The sequence below is a fragment of the Triturus cristatus genome, chromosome 9 (genome assembly GCF_964204655.1).
Source record: "Triturus cristatus chromosome 9, aTriCri1.1, whole genome shotgun sequence".
Taxonomy (NCBI): Eukaryota; Metazoa; Chordata; class Amphibia; order Caudata; family Salamandridae; genus Triturus; species Triturus cristatus.
The window spans coordinates 1,141,665,492-1,141,682,878 of record NC_140592.1 but is presented as its reverse complement, the minus strand read 5'-3'; the positions used below and the strand labels follow the sequence as shown (position 1 = coordinate 1,141,682,878).

At 47.0% G+C, this 17,387-nt stretch overlaps 1 protein-coding gene across 5 annotated transcripts in view; it reads right to left on the bottom strand.

Moving 5' to 3' along the window:
* Nucleotides 1–17,387, bottom strand: part of MGA (MAX dimerization protein MGA) — a 1,048,942-nt gene that overhangs the window by 722,168 nt on the left and 309,387 nt on the right. For all 5 annotated transcript variants that reach the window (XM_085627074.1, XM_085627072.1, XM_085627075.1 and 2 more), the window contains exon 5: nucleotides 447–542. In XM_085627074.1, the coding sequence (XP_085483200.1) occupies nucleotides 447–542 (96 nt within the window). The remainder of the gene's footprint in view (nucleotides 1–446; nucleotides 543–17,387) is intronic.

The following is a 17,387-nucleotide window of genomic DNA, read 5'->3' as shown; positions in this document are numbered from 1 at the left end:
GGCTTTGCCAATGCCTGTTCTATTTTGGACCCTGAAAGAGAACAAATTCAAAAATTGTCCTTATTTATGAGCCTTTTTCAGACGGTCAGAACAACAGAATCTTATGTCCCAAAAGATAAAAGCTGACTGAACTCCAACAGCCAATGAACCATTCCTTTCTTTATATGCAGCTTGTACTTCCAAACTGAAATGGCATGAAAAGCAAGCAAAGGTGGACCTTACTCTATATATGTCATAGGTTTTGGTTTGAGATCACCATGAGTCACTGACCACATCTATGTTTGACGTCAGCATTTTTAATTCTCTTAAACAAGGCGCTACTTCCTTCCAAACCACATATGCAGGTCAACAAGTTAAGACGAAATAAAACTTCCTACTGGCAGCAATAAGTAGCTTCAATGCAATAAAACACAACTGATTATGAAGTAAAACCTCTCCAGACTTACCTTCCTGAAGAGCAGGATGGATCACCTGTTTATGTCGTAGGGACTTTAAATCATCCAAGAGCTGTTTCTCTAAATGAGCAATTTTCCTTCCATCATCTGCTCAAAGAAAATTAACAAAACAGTGTAAAAATTAAACCCAAAATCAGCATTATCCATTACACTGCATGTCGAAATGTCAAACATACTGCATAAGTAAACCTTTTGTAGTGAATGCATGCCAGTGGTTTTAAGCTCGTATTTCACAGAAAAGAGTTCATCACTGTGAAATATGTTCCATAAACAGTGCTAAAATCAATAAAAAAATTGTGAAATATAAAAAATACAAGATCAGTACCTTGTGCTATGGTCAGATATTGCTATCTCGGCCTAAATGCCCATGGTTTATGACTTCACAATGCAAATGAAGTACCATAATAAATAATACCTGTTTTGTATTCTCTATATAGTACATGTTTAAGTGATGTTATTGAACAAAATTCAGTGGTATAAAAAGCCATATTTCATAGTGACTCATGAAATACAGAAAATATTTAAAGGGACACAGTCAGTTATGGGTTTCATTATCATGACAGCCCCAAGCCACTCGGCAGTTTTGCAATTGCCCCTTGTTTAATGAACACACTAATTCCAATTACTGCACATAGTTAGCCACATTTAACAACCTCCCCCTTCTACAGACACTACTACTGTTTTATTGTTCTATGGTGGCAGTCATGTTTTGTCTAGCCACACAGTGGTGACCATCTGAAAAGATTCAAAATAGTGTTAAAAGATGGCCTTTTTCATTACTGGCTTTGCCAGTAATTGTACTTTTTCTTCAAGTACTGCCAAAGCCAATGCCAGCAGCAAACATTGGCAAAGTGAGATGGACTGTCTTTGCCAATGCATGTTTTGCATAAGAACCTGAAGGAAAGTACAGTGAAGTGAAAAAGAAAACACCAGCTTAACATTCTGTTTTTTAAATATTGAGACATATGACCACCTAGTCCTCACAATGTCCTAACTATGCATAAATGTAACCTGATGCAACAAATCACAACCACAAATATAAATATGTTATTTACGAAACGAAGAATCATAATCAGAATTTTGGAAGAGTGAAATCTAATTCCCAACATGAAACCCATTGAGCTGTACATAAACAAGTACCCTAGAATAACACTACATTTAAACAGTTTTGAAAGTAGAAGTAGGCCAAGATTCCTCCTAGGAGATGTTGGAGACTGACAAAGTTACAGCAAATGTTTAAGTTAGTGCTGCTAACTTCCCGTGGTAATGAATTAAGGGGTGCACTTACTTTATCATACAGAGCTACATAATGTTGGCTGCTTTTCATTTAATGAATTATGCCTGGACTGCCATGCTTCTTTAGGGTTGCTGTCAAGTCTGCATCGCTGTGCCAGGTGTTTTGGAGACCTAGGGATTTATTTATTTATTTTATTTATTATTAGAACTTATAATGCGCAACAGCTACCCGCAGTGGGTTTCCCGGCGCCAGGGATAGACTCAAGAAGAAAAGAAAACACAGTACTATGCCAAAAACCAGCTGAAACAGCAAAATAGAGCTATTGAAAAAGCAACAGAATAAGTTGGCCTCAAGTTTAAGGGCAATAGGCAGTGCGTTCCAAAATTTGGGGCCTAGATGGGAAAAGGACCGACCACCCATTTTTACAAGTTTGAATCTTGGGACAACAAAATCACCATTAGCAGAGGATCGCAAAATGCGATGGGGTTTGTAGGTCTGGACAAGACTCTTTAGATATTTTGGGGCCGAGCCCTGCTTAATCTTAAAAAGGTAACATAGGGCCTTGAATTTTATGCGGCTTGGGACTCTCAACCAATGCAAATCGCGAAGAGCCTGAGAAGCCGAGGATCTCCGAGGTAAATTACAGAGAAGTCGTGCCGCCGAGTTTTGCACCACCTGAAGTTTATTCAAGGTGACGGTGTCGGCACCAAGATAAAGAACGTTTCCGTAATCAAGGCGGGACATAACTAACGCCTGTACTACGGTTCTCTGAGTAGAGTGGGGGAGCATCCACAGAATTTTCTGAAGCCATCTTAGGATGGCAAAACAAATAGAGGCAACCTTGATGGCTTGCTGCCTCATAGATAACTTATCGTCTATGAGAAAGCCAAGGTTACGAACTACAGAGACCGGTTGTGGAAAGGGTCCCATATCACTTGGCCAATGCTGAGGACCCCACAACTCTTTATTCTTCCCCAAGATGACGACCTCAGTCGTATCGCCATTCAGCTTGAGTAGATGCATTTGCATCCACTCAGCAACACGCGATAGTCCGGTCTTCAAGACAGATACACTGTTGCCTTCACTGCTGGAGAGAGAAAAAACAATCTGAGTGTCATCGGCGTATGAAAAAATTGTCAACCCAGCGTCCTCTGCGATGGTAGCCAGGGGTCTAACATAGATATTAAATAGCAACGGGCTAAGTATAGACCCCTGGGGAACGCCGTACGACCTAGGGATCCCTGGGAGATGCAGAGGAAACCGAGGAGCATGGTATTAGCTGCTCATCCGTGAAGGAGCAGTTCCCAATGACCGACAGCTCAGTGCACCTTTCCAACAACTCTGTGATGACCAGGAGAAGCTGCTGACGGAAGGCAAACCTGCTGTGGCAGGCCTGACACCCTCAGTACCCATGCAGCCCAAATAAGGGTGGGTGGTATCAGAAGAATCTAGGTGAACAAGAACATTACCAGTGCAGCAGGCAAGAAGATAATGTCTGGTGTGGGTTGACTGACGAGGAGAATATGAGAGTGATGTTTGCAGCTGCAGGACTGCAACAAAAGATCCTCCTGCTATATTCAGGAGACTGCCTCACTCGATAAAAATGTAAAGTCTCCCCAATACGCTGACTCCTTGACACCCTCCTGAAGCCCATAGGCAGGATGGCATGAGTGCAGATGTCTAGCTTTAGCATTCCAAGTATTAAATAGAACTGAAACCTCTTGCACCTTGTGTTTGGCCATGTTACCATGCTAAATGTAGTGAATAAGGAAGATTAAATAAATGGGCAAATAAGACTTTAAGCCACTCTCCGGTGATCTAAATAATGGGCATAGAGAAAGGGTAGAAGACGCTTGGATGACCCAAACAAAGACCTGTTACTCTGTCGTCATGTTGCATTCTATCACAGAACTGCACTACAACCTGGACCACAAATCACCCAAAACTGAAGAAGCTGTCTAAACCTTGGTCTGATTGGTTGGGCTCAAAATGTGGTACAGATTCGGAGCATGGTGAATTAGGTGAGTCAGAGAATAAAGTTAACATAGTGAAAAGTAATTTTGGAAAGCTATTGAAGTTTCATCATTGATGAATGCAAAATAGATTGTTGAGTACCAGTTGAGGAGGCCCCATTTAAGGGTATTGGGTTTGACCATTTGCTGCATGCATCGATGGTGCGAGTATGTGAAGATGGGGTTCTGGAGATGGGGATTTTGAAATGTCATGATATTGCAAGCAGCCGTTAAGAAAGAAAAAATGAAGGGAATCGATTACTGCTCATGCCAGAGTATAAAAGAGTTTAACACTATTGGTATGGAAGCTAGAAATGGACTTTGAGAGAAACCTAAGCGAGCAATACCAACTACGCAAATATCTCATACCAATGCAGCCAAGGTATTTATTCATAGGTCTAAGGAGATCGAGAACTAATTTGTTATCTGGGTATCCTCAAGAGTTGGGACATCCGCCTAAAGTGTGGACGATGACTGCAAGCCTTTTGAGCCATAGAGTGAAGCCTAGTAGGGGTTACTCTGTTAGCCTTCTCTTTCTTATTATTGAGTCCCCTAAGTCGTATTGGATCGTATTGTTTAGTTCTTGCAGAAAGGAACAGATTTCTGCACTTCAATAGTTTTGTGGCTGACATATTTTTAAAGGGATATGGTCAGCTCTAAGTGCAGCAGTGGCACGATTAATATCATTAGATTTTTGTGTTAATTAATTTAAAAGAAATACTGAAATATAATAAATGAAAGAGAAATTTGGTGTGTTTTATTTCTCACATGTGGTTAGATTTATCTACTACTGGCGGTCAGTAAACCTGCACTAAGCCTCACTATTTCCGCATATTTGACTTCCAGCCACATGTCTCAAAATGAAAAAACATTACAACATATCTGACCTTTTTCATTTTGCTGTATTTGTCAATGACAAACCAAGTAGTTTTCACTAGTCTTCTTGAAATCCCTCACTACCTTAGTTTTGCACGTTCCCATTATTCACAGGGGCTGGTGTGAGGGTAGTAAGGGCATTTGGAGGGAGACAAAAACCTTTCGCTTTTTTAACAGCTCGAATTTGCAAGAGCCTGCCCCTCTCTACTCGTATTCGGCCTAATCATACTATGCTTCTATAAAGAGCTTAAAACCTGACTGTTTACATAAGCTTACATTGCCTGTTGCACTGTGTTCCAATTATCCTCAGCCCTAGAAATCTATCATGAGGTCACCGCAGTACTTCACAAATCTTCATACTCAAGAAAAAGTTACTTAACCTATAAAGTTTGGAGTTTGTAGTGCTGTACATTCACATCCTTTGTACACTGCTGCTATTTAGTGATAGGCTTGGAACATTTTAAGTAGTTTTTCTACACAGTTATTCTTTTGCTTCCACGTCACTGGGGCTACTTCTCCTGAAACTCACAATGCACCAGGACACAGACTCCATCTCAGATTGTCTTTTTTCCACAGAGGGTAAACATTAGAGCAAATGTAGGAAGCAGTATTATGTCAGTGAACTGAAGTACTATAGAAATAATATCAGGGGCGTGGCTACGATCGAGATGGCGGAGGACGTGTTTGGGTAGAGCTCTGTACGAGGCTCCCCTAAACAGGCTAATATATCCGCATGTGGTCGCTGGGGATGGTACCGGACGAACAGAGGGTGTGAGCGCCGCTGTCCTGAGCGTGGAGCCACCGTCCAGAACTTATCAGTGCCCCGTGGCGCTGACGTCGGCTCATGGTGCCGTCCCGGACTCGGCAGCCTTCACTACAGCTACGGGAGCCCGCGGTCTGGCTCCACCCACCAGGCCACAGAACATGGCGCAGTTGCTCAAGGACTAGTGCGAACCCGCGGACGGGGCTTCCGCTGCCCGCTGATAGCTGCTGCTCGGGGCTGCGGATTGAATGAGGCCCCCACTGTGCTGTGCGTCCGCCCCCGCCTCCACGGAATAAAGCCGTCCGCTCTTTGTTACGGTGGAGTGAAGCTGCGAAGCGGCGGGGTCCCTGCGGCCCGTGAGATCGCCAACCCGGGCGGAGATGGAGATCGGCCTTTGACGGTCAGTACGGGTCAGCCAACGCCCGCTTTGTCATATGTATCTGCCCCCCTCCAACATCTGCTGTTACCAGGAGTGGCCGCTGGTTGCTGCCAGTGGTGCCCTGGTCCCTGCACCCGTGGGGCCGGGCGGTGACGGGAGCGCCACGAAGATGGAATGATGTACCTGGTCTGCCTGCGCTGTGGCCTTCGGAGAGACACGAGGGAGGAGTGAGCCTCTTCTGCCCCTTCCGTTCTTAAAGTCGGGGCTGCTCCGCACACGGCGGCTGCCGTGACGTGCCTGGGTGCCCGGCCCTCTGCTGGTGAACCGGGAGCGGCGGTGACCTACTTGGCCTCTCCCAGGCGCGATCCTGGGGAGCGTCCTGAAGCTGGTGACCCCTGTCTGCCTCCTTGTCTGCCAAGCGCCCTGACGGCAGGGGGCCCTCCTGCCGAGTGGCTGCCTGCGACGGGCATGCTGTGCCATGGGAACTGTTGCACTGGAAGTGGACGATTGGTGTGCCCCCTCTAGGTCCAAACTGTAGAAGCGTGCTGTGGCCCAGGCAGGAGGTTCACAATTGATTTTGGCATGGACTTGCATAGCTGCGGCACACTGCCCAAGACTGTAAATAACGCCTCCAGGAGGTGGCTTGCTAGGGAATCCAGTTAACGATAACGAGGGAGACGACTTGCACCATCATCGTGGGCAAAGCGACCTGCCCACGGACACATGCGTTGGTACCGTCATCAAGGGCAAGACGCAGTATTAATGGTCGAGACGGTAATCCGGCCGTAGCTGGCGCGACTGGGAGAGAAGCGTTGCCCTGTTCCAACGATTGGAGGCTGGGAGGTGACTGCTGTGGGTGCCAGCGCTGCCCTGTCCCCGTGGACGGCCCTACTGTACACTACACGTTCTGGAGAAATTGCCCGCTGACCCAGCGACATACGAAGCGGCATCGAAGCGCGGAGAGGAGGCCACATGTCGGGAGGCACGCGGGCGCGGGCAGGCGCGGGGGGAACACAGACCCCACAGACGCTGGCTCAGGCGAAGGCGGACAAGATGGCGAAGCACGGAACCACAGATCAAATGGCGAATAAATTAGACGCAATGCTTGCGGGGATGGAGCGACTGGAGGAAAACATCAACCAGACCCGCACTTCCCTGGAATCTAAGATAGATAAAGTGGCGATTGACCTAACTCACCTACACGCGGACCACCGGAAACTAACTGATCGTACCACGTTCCTGGAAGCTTCACTTACCGACATCAAACCGCAGGTGGCCCTGACGGACAAGCGAGTCCAAGATCTGCTCAACCGTGTGGGGCTTTTGGAGGATAGGGTTGAGGACGCTGAAGGGCGCGCACGAAGAAATAATGTACGCATAGTGGGAATTCCGGAACGCTGGGAGGGTAGAGACCCTGTGCTACACATGGAAAAATGGCTCAAAGATCTCCTGCCGGAGGGGACCCTCTCGCCCCAGTTTGTGATTGAGCGGGCTCATAGAGTGCCTGCGCAGCCCCCCCCCCTGCGGGATCCAGCCCACGACCTATGCTCCTCAGGCTTCTCAACTATCGGGACCGTGACTCCATCCTGCAGGAAACCAGGAAGCTGCCAGAAACCCAGATAGACAACCACAAAATAATTTTTTTTCCGGATTATACCATCCAAGTACAGCGGCAACGATACTCCTTCATGGCGGTGAAGAGGCGACTGCGGCAGCATAACTTGAAATACTCCCTGCTCTTCCCGGCGCGATTGCGAGTAGTGGCAATTGACAAAACGCACTTCTTTGTCACGCCTGTGGAAGCAGAGGACTGGCTGGACACCTTCACGACCTCGCCACCCCGAGGCGACCCTGTGGCGACCACCATGCCGAAACTGAGGGGCCCCTCCTGCCGTCACAGGAGAGAGAGAAGATTGCCGGGGACCCGGTCGCTGCCCTCACTGGCGATAGGACCACATGCGGATCTGATTCTCAGTGGACAGCTGGATGCCTTGCAGGCGGTGGCGGGGATCAGTGGCTAACTGGAGGCCGAGGGCGCGTCAATCACGAGTCAGCATGGTCTGTCCGGAGATGATGATGAACTGATATATGGGCTGCACACCTCACAGGCCTCGACTGAGCAGCCGGATGTCACTCCACAGACAGCAGACCACATCATATGAACACTGTGAGACACTACATTTGTTTGGTCTTCAAGTGGAGGTACTGTGCTGTATATGCAGGACTATTTAATTGTCGAGGGTGTGACTGTGTAGGGGGGGTCACAGGTCGATCGTCACTTAGGGTGCGGGGCGGGAGACGCGGACGGGCCACTAGAGGTGGGGGAGGGGTTTGATCCCCAGCTCTGTCATGTATATGTTGGCGCTAGGATAGGCCGCTGCCGTGACTGGAGACCCTGGGTTTAAATATGAAGCTGGCACACATTACATAGTACTCAGCCTGTAGATGGGGGGCCTCTGGAACCTGAGACACGTATACATCATTGGTATTCGACGCGTAGCGCACCCCCCCAGGTCGTTTTGACTATTACCTCTACTGAGGGTTTGGACGATTGTTGTTGCATTATCGCCCTTTTGGCATTATTTCAAAGTTTATGTTGTTTTGTTGGTTTGCTGTGAGATGTCTTTTAACACACACTGCTCCTATTAGACACACATTGCCATGGGGTCTCATGCAGGGAAAGCAGGGTTCCACAAGGACACAAATGTGGTGGGATCCTGATGGGTGGCAGAGGATACAGGAGAAGTCTGTGTACTATAGAAACTATGACTACAGTTAGAGTTGGCACATGGAACATGCGAGGCATGCACACACCATCCCGCAGGTATCAGGTGTACTCGTACCTCAGGCGGCATCATATACAGATAGCTCTTTTGCAAGAGACACATTTGACCGCAGCAGAAATACAACATTTACATCGTCGTTGGCGAGGTCAATTATATGCTACGGGATACTCCGCATATGCCCCAGGGGCACTAGTCTGGGTGCGGCCCGGGGTCCCCTTTGCAGTCACACAATCATTGACAGACACAGAGGGAAGATATGTGGTGGTGAGGGGCACATTGGACGGCAAACAGGTTGTGATTGCATCATTGTATGCTCCCAATACTGACCAGGCTGTTTTCTTTGATGAGCTGTCGCGTATCCTGGCGCCATGGCATGACATACCTCTGCTGCTGGGGGAAGACTAGAATAGTGTACTTGATGCCACACTGGATCGCTCTTTCCACCCCCTGCCTGGCACAGCCACACACACTGCCATGAAGGCGCTGAACACCTGGGCGGAACATTGGCACCTCAGAGATGTTTGGAGGCACCGCTACCCTCAAGATAGGGTGTATTCTTATTACTCTGGTGCTCACCGTCTGCATGCGCGACTGGACAGGTACATGCTCTCCGAGGAATTCCTTCCACACGTGTCTGCGGTCTATTATTTAGGTAGGACGCATTCCGATCACAATCCACACTTATTAGAAATGCAGTGGGAACCCCCCCGGTCGCCAATTCCGACCTGGCGGATGTAACCAGACATGCTATTGGATGCACCCTTCCGGAACCTGTTAGCCACACATATAGCACACTACTTTTGAAGAAAACGCTGGTACTGCTACGACGCCCCAAGTAGAATGGGACGCGTTCAAAGTAGTGGTAAGAGGCGAATGTCTTGGAATGCGGTCAGGTATGCGAAAGCAAATAGCGACCAAATTCACACGAATCGAAAACACTTGGCTTCAGGGAGAGCGGGAGGCCACAGAGAGCAGAGACGGGGCTCAAATGCGAGCCAAAGAGTAACATACCAGATTGCTTGACCGCCATAGAAATCTGAACTACGCAGCACACTCGGCGCGCACCCATCATACGGGAGACAAGCCTGGCAAGCGGTTATCATGGCTAATACGGCAAGACACAATCACCGCGCCTGTGACGTCTATACGAACCGTAAATGGCGTCATGGTTCATACACAAGGAGGTATACACGAGGCATTTGTAGAGCACTACGCTGCACTGTACCAGTCTTGCTTGCGGGCCTCGGACACAGATATACAGGAGTTTATCTTGCCACTGACGTTGCCGAGCCTGGCGGAGCATCAGCAGGATGAACTGGGGACCCCTCTGCTACCAGACGAACTGCGCAAGAGTATTTTCTCGCTATCGAACGGCAAATCCCCGGGTCCAGAAGGACTGCCGGACACATTTTTTAAAGCATACTCTGATATATTAATACCAGAGCTGCTGCGAGTGTATGCGGGGTCTCTGGAGGACTCCGCTCTGGCACGAACACAAAATGAGACCACGCTAGTCTCCCTCCTGAAACCAGGTAGAGACCCTGTACAGTTACGCTCTTGTCGCCCACTGGCCTTGTTAAATACGGATTACAAAATCCTGGCTTCCGCCCTGGCCCGGCGTCTGTCCCCGTTCGTGCCGGCCCTGGTTCATGGAGACCAAAACGGCTTTGTCCAGGCCAGGAATACCTCCCTTAACATCCGCAGGTTGTTCAGAGTTCAGAAATACGCAGCGAAGCGGTGGCCACGATCTGGCTGCCTAGTACTCGACCTGGAGAAGGCCTTTGATTCAGTGGAGTGGCCTTACCTTGCAGCAGTGCTGCGTAAATATGACCTAGGAGATGGGTACTTACAAATGGTACAGTTATTGTATCAGCGCCCCACAGTACGCGTTCGCACAGGCAGACTCGTATCGGATGCAGTCAGGGTCAGGCGTGGAACCAGGCAGGGGTGCCCGTTGTCTCCGCTGCTCTTCTCCCTCGCCATGGAGCTCTTGGCGAACATGCTCAGAGGGGGCGGAGCAGACTGGGGCATACCTCTGGAGGATGGGCTTCATACGGTGTCCCTGTATGCCGATGACCTGTTCTATATGAAAGATCTGCAGGAGATACCGTTGGCGGTGTCCGATATATTCCGCAGGTTCGAGGAAATCTCGGGACTTAAGGTGAACTGGGCCAAGTCGGGCGCTTATCCTTTTAACGTGGACATGATTGGGATAACAATGAATGGATCGGCGCTCGCCTGGCACCCAACAATGTTTAGATATCTGGGCATGTACATTTACAGTTCCCCTGCGGACATAATGGAAGGCAACTTGGTGCGCGCCATTACTTCTATACGGGCGCAGATGCAATTCTGGAAAAACTCTGCCGCTAAACGTAATGAGCCGTGTCACCCTCACTAAAATGATAGTGTTGCCCAGACTTTTGTATCATTTTGCAAACTTGCCGGTATATGTCCCGGTGCGGCTGTTCCGGGAGCTGGATGGGTTAGTCAGAGGCCTAATATGGAGCACGGTACAGCCCAGGATAGCACTACAGAAACTATCGCACCACTGGAACGAGGGGGGTTAGCGGTCCCTCATCTAGAATTATATTATTTGGCTGCACAGTTGCAGTGGGTCGCGAAGTGGCTCAGTGGTAAGAACCTAGCGGATACTGTTACGGAGGCACACTCATGGACACAGACACAAATCTGTGGCCTATTTCACCCACTGGCGAGCTCTACCCGCCCGACACAGATACACCTTGAGGTGGCTTATAGATGCTACCGTAGGAGTCTCCAGCTCACAAAAGGCACTGTCCCTTACGCTCCGATATTGCCGTTGGTGGGCACACCCCGAGGCAGAGAAGCTGTGACCGACAGAGCTGGCGGCCTGGACGGAGGCGGGAGTGGAGACCTTGGGGGATCTATATGCGGATGGTGTCTTATTGCCCTTTGCAACCTTTTCAGAAGACACCGGCTAGCCGGCAGGACAGTTTCTCCTGTACGCAGCCATCACACGGACATTAACACGAACATGGGGGGGATCTGTCGACCAAACTGCAAACGCATCAGCTGCTACAGTATCTACATGTGATGGGGGAGGGAACACATGTGATTCATTGGCTAGTGCAGGCCCTCCTAACACATGTATCGAACCCGCTGCAGAAACTTAGGGCGAACTGGGCAGAGGACAGAGGTCAACCCTGGACAGACAAAGATTGGGAATGTGTCTTAGCTAGCGCCACTCACATACCGCGTAATTCACGCTTAAAGCTTATACAAACATATATCTTACACAGAGCGTACCTTTCGTCAGACAAGATCAACAGATACTTTAACATCACAACCTCGCCCTGTCCGAGATGCCAATTATTAGGCGCTGATTTGCTACATATGTTGTGGTCCTGCTCCCTGCTTCATACCTACTGGCGTGCAATAACGGAAATTCTAACCCGCAGCACCAATGCTGAACTACCACGCATGTGGGAGGTTTGCATCCTGGGGTTCTGTAAACGTACCAAAACTAACAAAGTGAGTTCCAGATTCTGTGATTTAGGTCTTGTCACCGCAAAACGACTAATAACTAAACGATGGAGGCACAGGGACCCACCAGAGGTATCCTACTGGCTAAAATCTCTAGCAAACTGGGCGCAAGCGGAGAGCACCAATCTTCACAGAGAGGAAACAGCGGGGCTCCGTAAGTTCCCTATCGCACAAGCCTGGGATGACATGTTTAAAGCTCTCACGCGGGCGAATGGGGAAACAAGCGCTCCCCCAGGCGCGGCCGGTGGGCGCAGAGGTTTGAAGAGAATGCCCTGGGGGGCCGGCATAGACAGGACAACCTCGGGCAGGGCTGCAGGGGCGGGAAACGGCTCCACTTTCCTTTATATTACAACATAGACGCGACCCCCTGACAAGGGACACACTGGACACCACACAACTATACATACACTAGGGATAACAACCTATACATGGCGAGTTAAGCATGGCCCCCAATGTGACTTCACCTGCATGGCACACAATACTTTACATGAAGGTAGCTTTGTGCATTTGACTTCTCACAGTTTGTTATATTTTTCTTTATAATTCTTGGTTATGAGTTATTTCAGGATGGAAGATGTAGACATCCGGCAAACCAACGATGTTAATTACCCTGCTAAATTATATGGTTTCCTGATTATTGTTCTACAGAAATTGTACTATACATGCAGCATATATAGAAATATTGATAGACATATTTGCACAAATATTAATAACGACAAACAGCAGACATATACGATAAGAGTGTCCTACCCCTCAATTAGATGTGACGGTGTGTGCGGGTACTACATACTCATACCAAATCATTAATGCATGTCCACAGTCGGGGAATAGCTGATACCATTATGCGATGCACTTTATTTAAAAAATGAGTCATAACTATGCTAGTATTGTCGCAGTGACAATAACATTGTACATCAGTGCAGAATTGGACTATGATTGCTTGGTATGTATTTTGAAATTGTTGAAAATTTAAATAAAGATACCATGCATACCGGCGGTGGGAAGGGGACATATGATTTTACAGTCCTACGAGCAGCAAACAGATTTGTACAGGTAAGTAACCTTTTCTGTTTGCAACTTGTGTAGCTATGCATCACATGCTCTGAACAGACTGAAAGACAGTATGTGTTCCCTAAAGTGGTGGCCTGTGAGTAGAAGAACACTTAGGTAACCAGTGTTTTAGACACACTTTAGCCTACTTTACACAATGGTTACTAAAAGAGGTGATAATTGACCAGGTAGCAGCTTCACAAAGTACTACTAATGGAATATTTCATGGGAAAGACATAGTGGCCCTCATTTTATGTATGGAATGTGCTTTAGGTACAGGTGGTAAGTACCCTTGATTTTAGAATAGCAGATTTGAATGCTTTCAACAATCCATCTGGCTATCCCTGACTTAGAGTGGGTTGCCATTTTGTGGATGTACAAATGCAACAACAGTTTTATTTTCCTAACATTAGCGTTTATCTAACATGCAGCGTAGGTAAAGTCCTTTCTGTTGCCAATTGTGGACCCAGAAAGAATGACGGCAAGTCAAAGGACTGCTAACATGGAAAGGAGAGACAACTTTAGGCAAAACGTGTGAAATGATTCTGATGACACCCAGTGCCTATGAAACTGAATAAAACATTCTTCCTCTGGCAATGCTTGTAATTTACTCTGCAAAGGAAGTGCTATTATAAAGGAAAACCACCTTCCAATACAAAAACTGTAGTGGACAAAAATGGAGGGGTTCAAATGAAGGCTCCAAAAATCGAGCGAGGACAATGTTCAGGTTCCATTAAGGAGAAGCTAGAGGGAATATTCTTTAACCCTTCCAACTGGCTGTTTTGGAGGCAAGTGGCGACTGTGGCTAAATGTACGCTAATGGAAATGTAGGCAAGACCAGACATTTGCAAGTGTAATAGATAGCAAATAATGTCACTGACTTTGGCTTAGAAGGGCGGGTTGATCATACTAGAACAGTAGTGGACAAAGTGTTTCCATATGGTAGCATAATATTTTTGAGTAGTTTATTTTCTGGCTTGTTTTAGCATTTGGATGCAGTCCTCATGGAGATGTAAACATCCAAAGTGTAAGACGTCAGATGCCAAATCCCTAGATTCTGTGAATTTGGATCTGGACGGACCAGATGACCTTAGAGTAGCAGAGATTGTATAGCACAATGTGGGCAATTATTATAAGTATCATAATAAGTGCCTCTGGCATTTTCTTCTAAAATACAGAAATAGCAGGAAAAAAGTATGCAAATATTCCTGACCAGCTAATCAATATGGCACTGCCTAGGGACTGTGGGTGAAACTTACCGGACACGTAGCTTTTGCATTCTGCAACCTTGTATATGAGGATAGGGTCAATAGGCAGCGTATCCCAATGGCGGAAGTAGTGCTCTGGCACTTGTGGGCCTATCTCCAATTCATGTGTTTGCTAATGACTTCTGTTTAGGAAATCTGCAAAAATTGTGTATCTAGCCATGGGAGATGTTGCTCCAGTAGATACACTTCAAAGATGTATGGCCAAACGCTTAATCAGCTATGCAACCTGTGAAAGGTGCATCAAATGCATGTCCCCCCCACCCGTTTCTTTAAATAATTTACTGGCATCATGTTGAATGTGGAATTAGCACTACTTTGTGACTGCATCTCTAGATGTTGCAGGATAATGACGTAAAGGAGACCTTGTTGGGTGGACCACCAACCTTGGACTGTGGGGTGTGACATGGGAGCACCCAGATCTTTCAGGGAGGCATCTATATTTATGGACACTTGAGGCTATGATTCAATTAACGACTTGCCCAGTGGCAGGTTCTTTACATACCAGTATTTCAGTATGCACTGACCTCGACCAATTTTGATCTTCCAAATCTCCAGTCACTTGTGACCAATGTCTGCAGAGACATTTTTGAAGAAGGCACTTTTGCAACCTGGTACATGACACCAAAGCAATGCAAGAAGCAATCATTCCTAGCAAATTCATAATCACTCTCACGGTCAGAGGTAGTAAAGTCTGGTTAAGTGGAAGTAGCCTGCGAAAGGCCCTGGTGTTCAATGGGCTGGGATAGGGTTAGTTATGACTGTACTAAGTGCTGTTCCTAGAATAGCTTCAAGGGGGGCAGAGGTTTGATTTTTTTCCCTGTTTACGAAGAAACCAAGCTGCTGAAGAATTACAAGTGTCCATCAATTGTAAGCAAAGGACTGAAGAAGCCTTTTCCGCTTCACCAGTCAATTGTCCCGATATAAGAGAACATTCATGGGACTGTACCTTACATGAGCTGCAACGACCAACAGACATTGGAAAATACTTTAACGGTTGTGACCCCAAAGGTGCTGGCGAAGATAAGGATGGATAGGGGTGTGGAAATCCACATCCTTGAGGCTGAGGGTTGACATATAATTCCCTTGCTGGAGAAGCGGGAGCACATCCAGGAGTTTTATCATTTTCAAATGATGTGAAGTACCTGTTCCATGCTCTGATGTTGAGAATTTGTAGAAGGGATTTGGTTTGTTATTGGAATAAGAAAGTGCTGAAAAAACCCTGCATAGCTTTGACCAAGCTCACACTAAATTGGTACTATGGGGGCATTAGCCTCCCTGATATCAAACGGTATTACTGGGTAGCACACATTGCAGCCATCAATCAGGGCACTTATGGTCGACCTGATGATCCCGGGTATGCCATGGATAGAAGGATTCTGCTGGGAGGGAAATACAATAGGGCACTTTACTCCAAACTCAAACAATACCTTTTGACTGGACCAACTGACCACTCGGTCCGAGTCTGGCACGCCGCTAATAAAACCCTGGGCTGGGAGCGAAAACTGACTCTGGCGACCCCTTTGTGGGACTCCGAACAATTGGGCTACCCATTGAAATCGAAGGGATTCGACAACTGGGACCTCATCGGGATTTCACAGATTAGAGACATGTGGGACAAAGGCGAAGTGAAATCATTTGCTTCTTAGCAACAGCAACATGGCGTGGCCGTCACAGAACACTTTCGGTACATGCAAATCCGTCACGCACTACATTCCCACTTCCCAAAAGGCTCCTCCCCTCTAGAACCCTCTCCGCTGGAAGATAGATTGCTGGACGGACATCTGCCTGAGAAAACCATATCACTGACCTATAAAAAACTGATCAACAGTATGGCAGACACCCTCGGGTTGCTACGAGAGAAATGGGTGAGGGATGGTATCGAGTTAGATGACGAAGACTGGCAGGAAGCAGTGTCCTCACCAAGTGTAGTAGCAATCTCAGCCAGACTCCAACTAGTTCAACTGAAAATTCTCCATTGAGTATATATCACAGGACCTAGTCTGGTACGCATGGGTAGGGCCGTCAGCGGGGATTGTAGGAGGCAATGTGGTCAGGAAGGAACATTTCTACACATACTATGGGAATGCAAATACATACTGGCGCAGTATCCATGAAGTACTAAACTAAGTGCTCGCAATTGTCATTCATCCTGATTCACGTAGATGCCTCTTAAACATTTGGGAACCCACCAATTTGAATAATCACCACACACAATGGACCACACTAGGTCTTATGCTGGCAAAGAGGAACATTGCGCAACTGTGGGTAGTGGAACAACCGCCAAAAGTGGAAGCCTGGAAAGAAGACCTCGACTGGTGCATGTATAAGAAAAAACAGTCTATACTGCCCGAGTCTGCCCCAGGAAGTGGTCCAAAATATAGGACGTCTAGAACACGTTTTGTGGCCATATCTGCAACTCTCCGCTTAGCATTGACACAGATGATCCCTCCACCCCATAATCTACACCCATGACGCTCTGGAATAGAAGGTTATTGAATGCGGTTTCCTCTAAATGTACTATACTTTATTCATCTGTATTATATTTCAGATGTCGAATGTTTAATAAAAAGAATTTAAAAAGAAAAACAAAAGTGCAGTAAGTTTACTTCATTGTCTGTCTGATTGTCCAACACCATTTCAAGATCATCTTTTTCAAACAACATTTGGACTTCGTCTAACAGAAGGCTGTAATGTCTGGAGTCATCCTGTACGCGTGCAGTGGTTTATCTGGTGGAATTGTGTGGAATTTGATGCAGTATCCTTGAGTAATGATAGAAAGCACCTTCTGATCAGATGGTAAGATTTGTAACTGAGGGTGTGGTTGTGTCCTTTTTATAAAAAAAAAATGCATATCATCAACTTGAGCACAGAACATATGTTCTCAAACAAACAGCAAACCAATAAGATGCTATTGTACTTTTGATTAAAAAAACAGATACACTTAAGCAGGCATCTCATCTGTTTAAGATAAGAGTTAATTTTCCATAAGGGAGTATCCATTCCATGTAAAGCATATTGAATGTTTGCATTAGATAT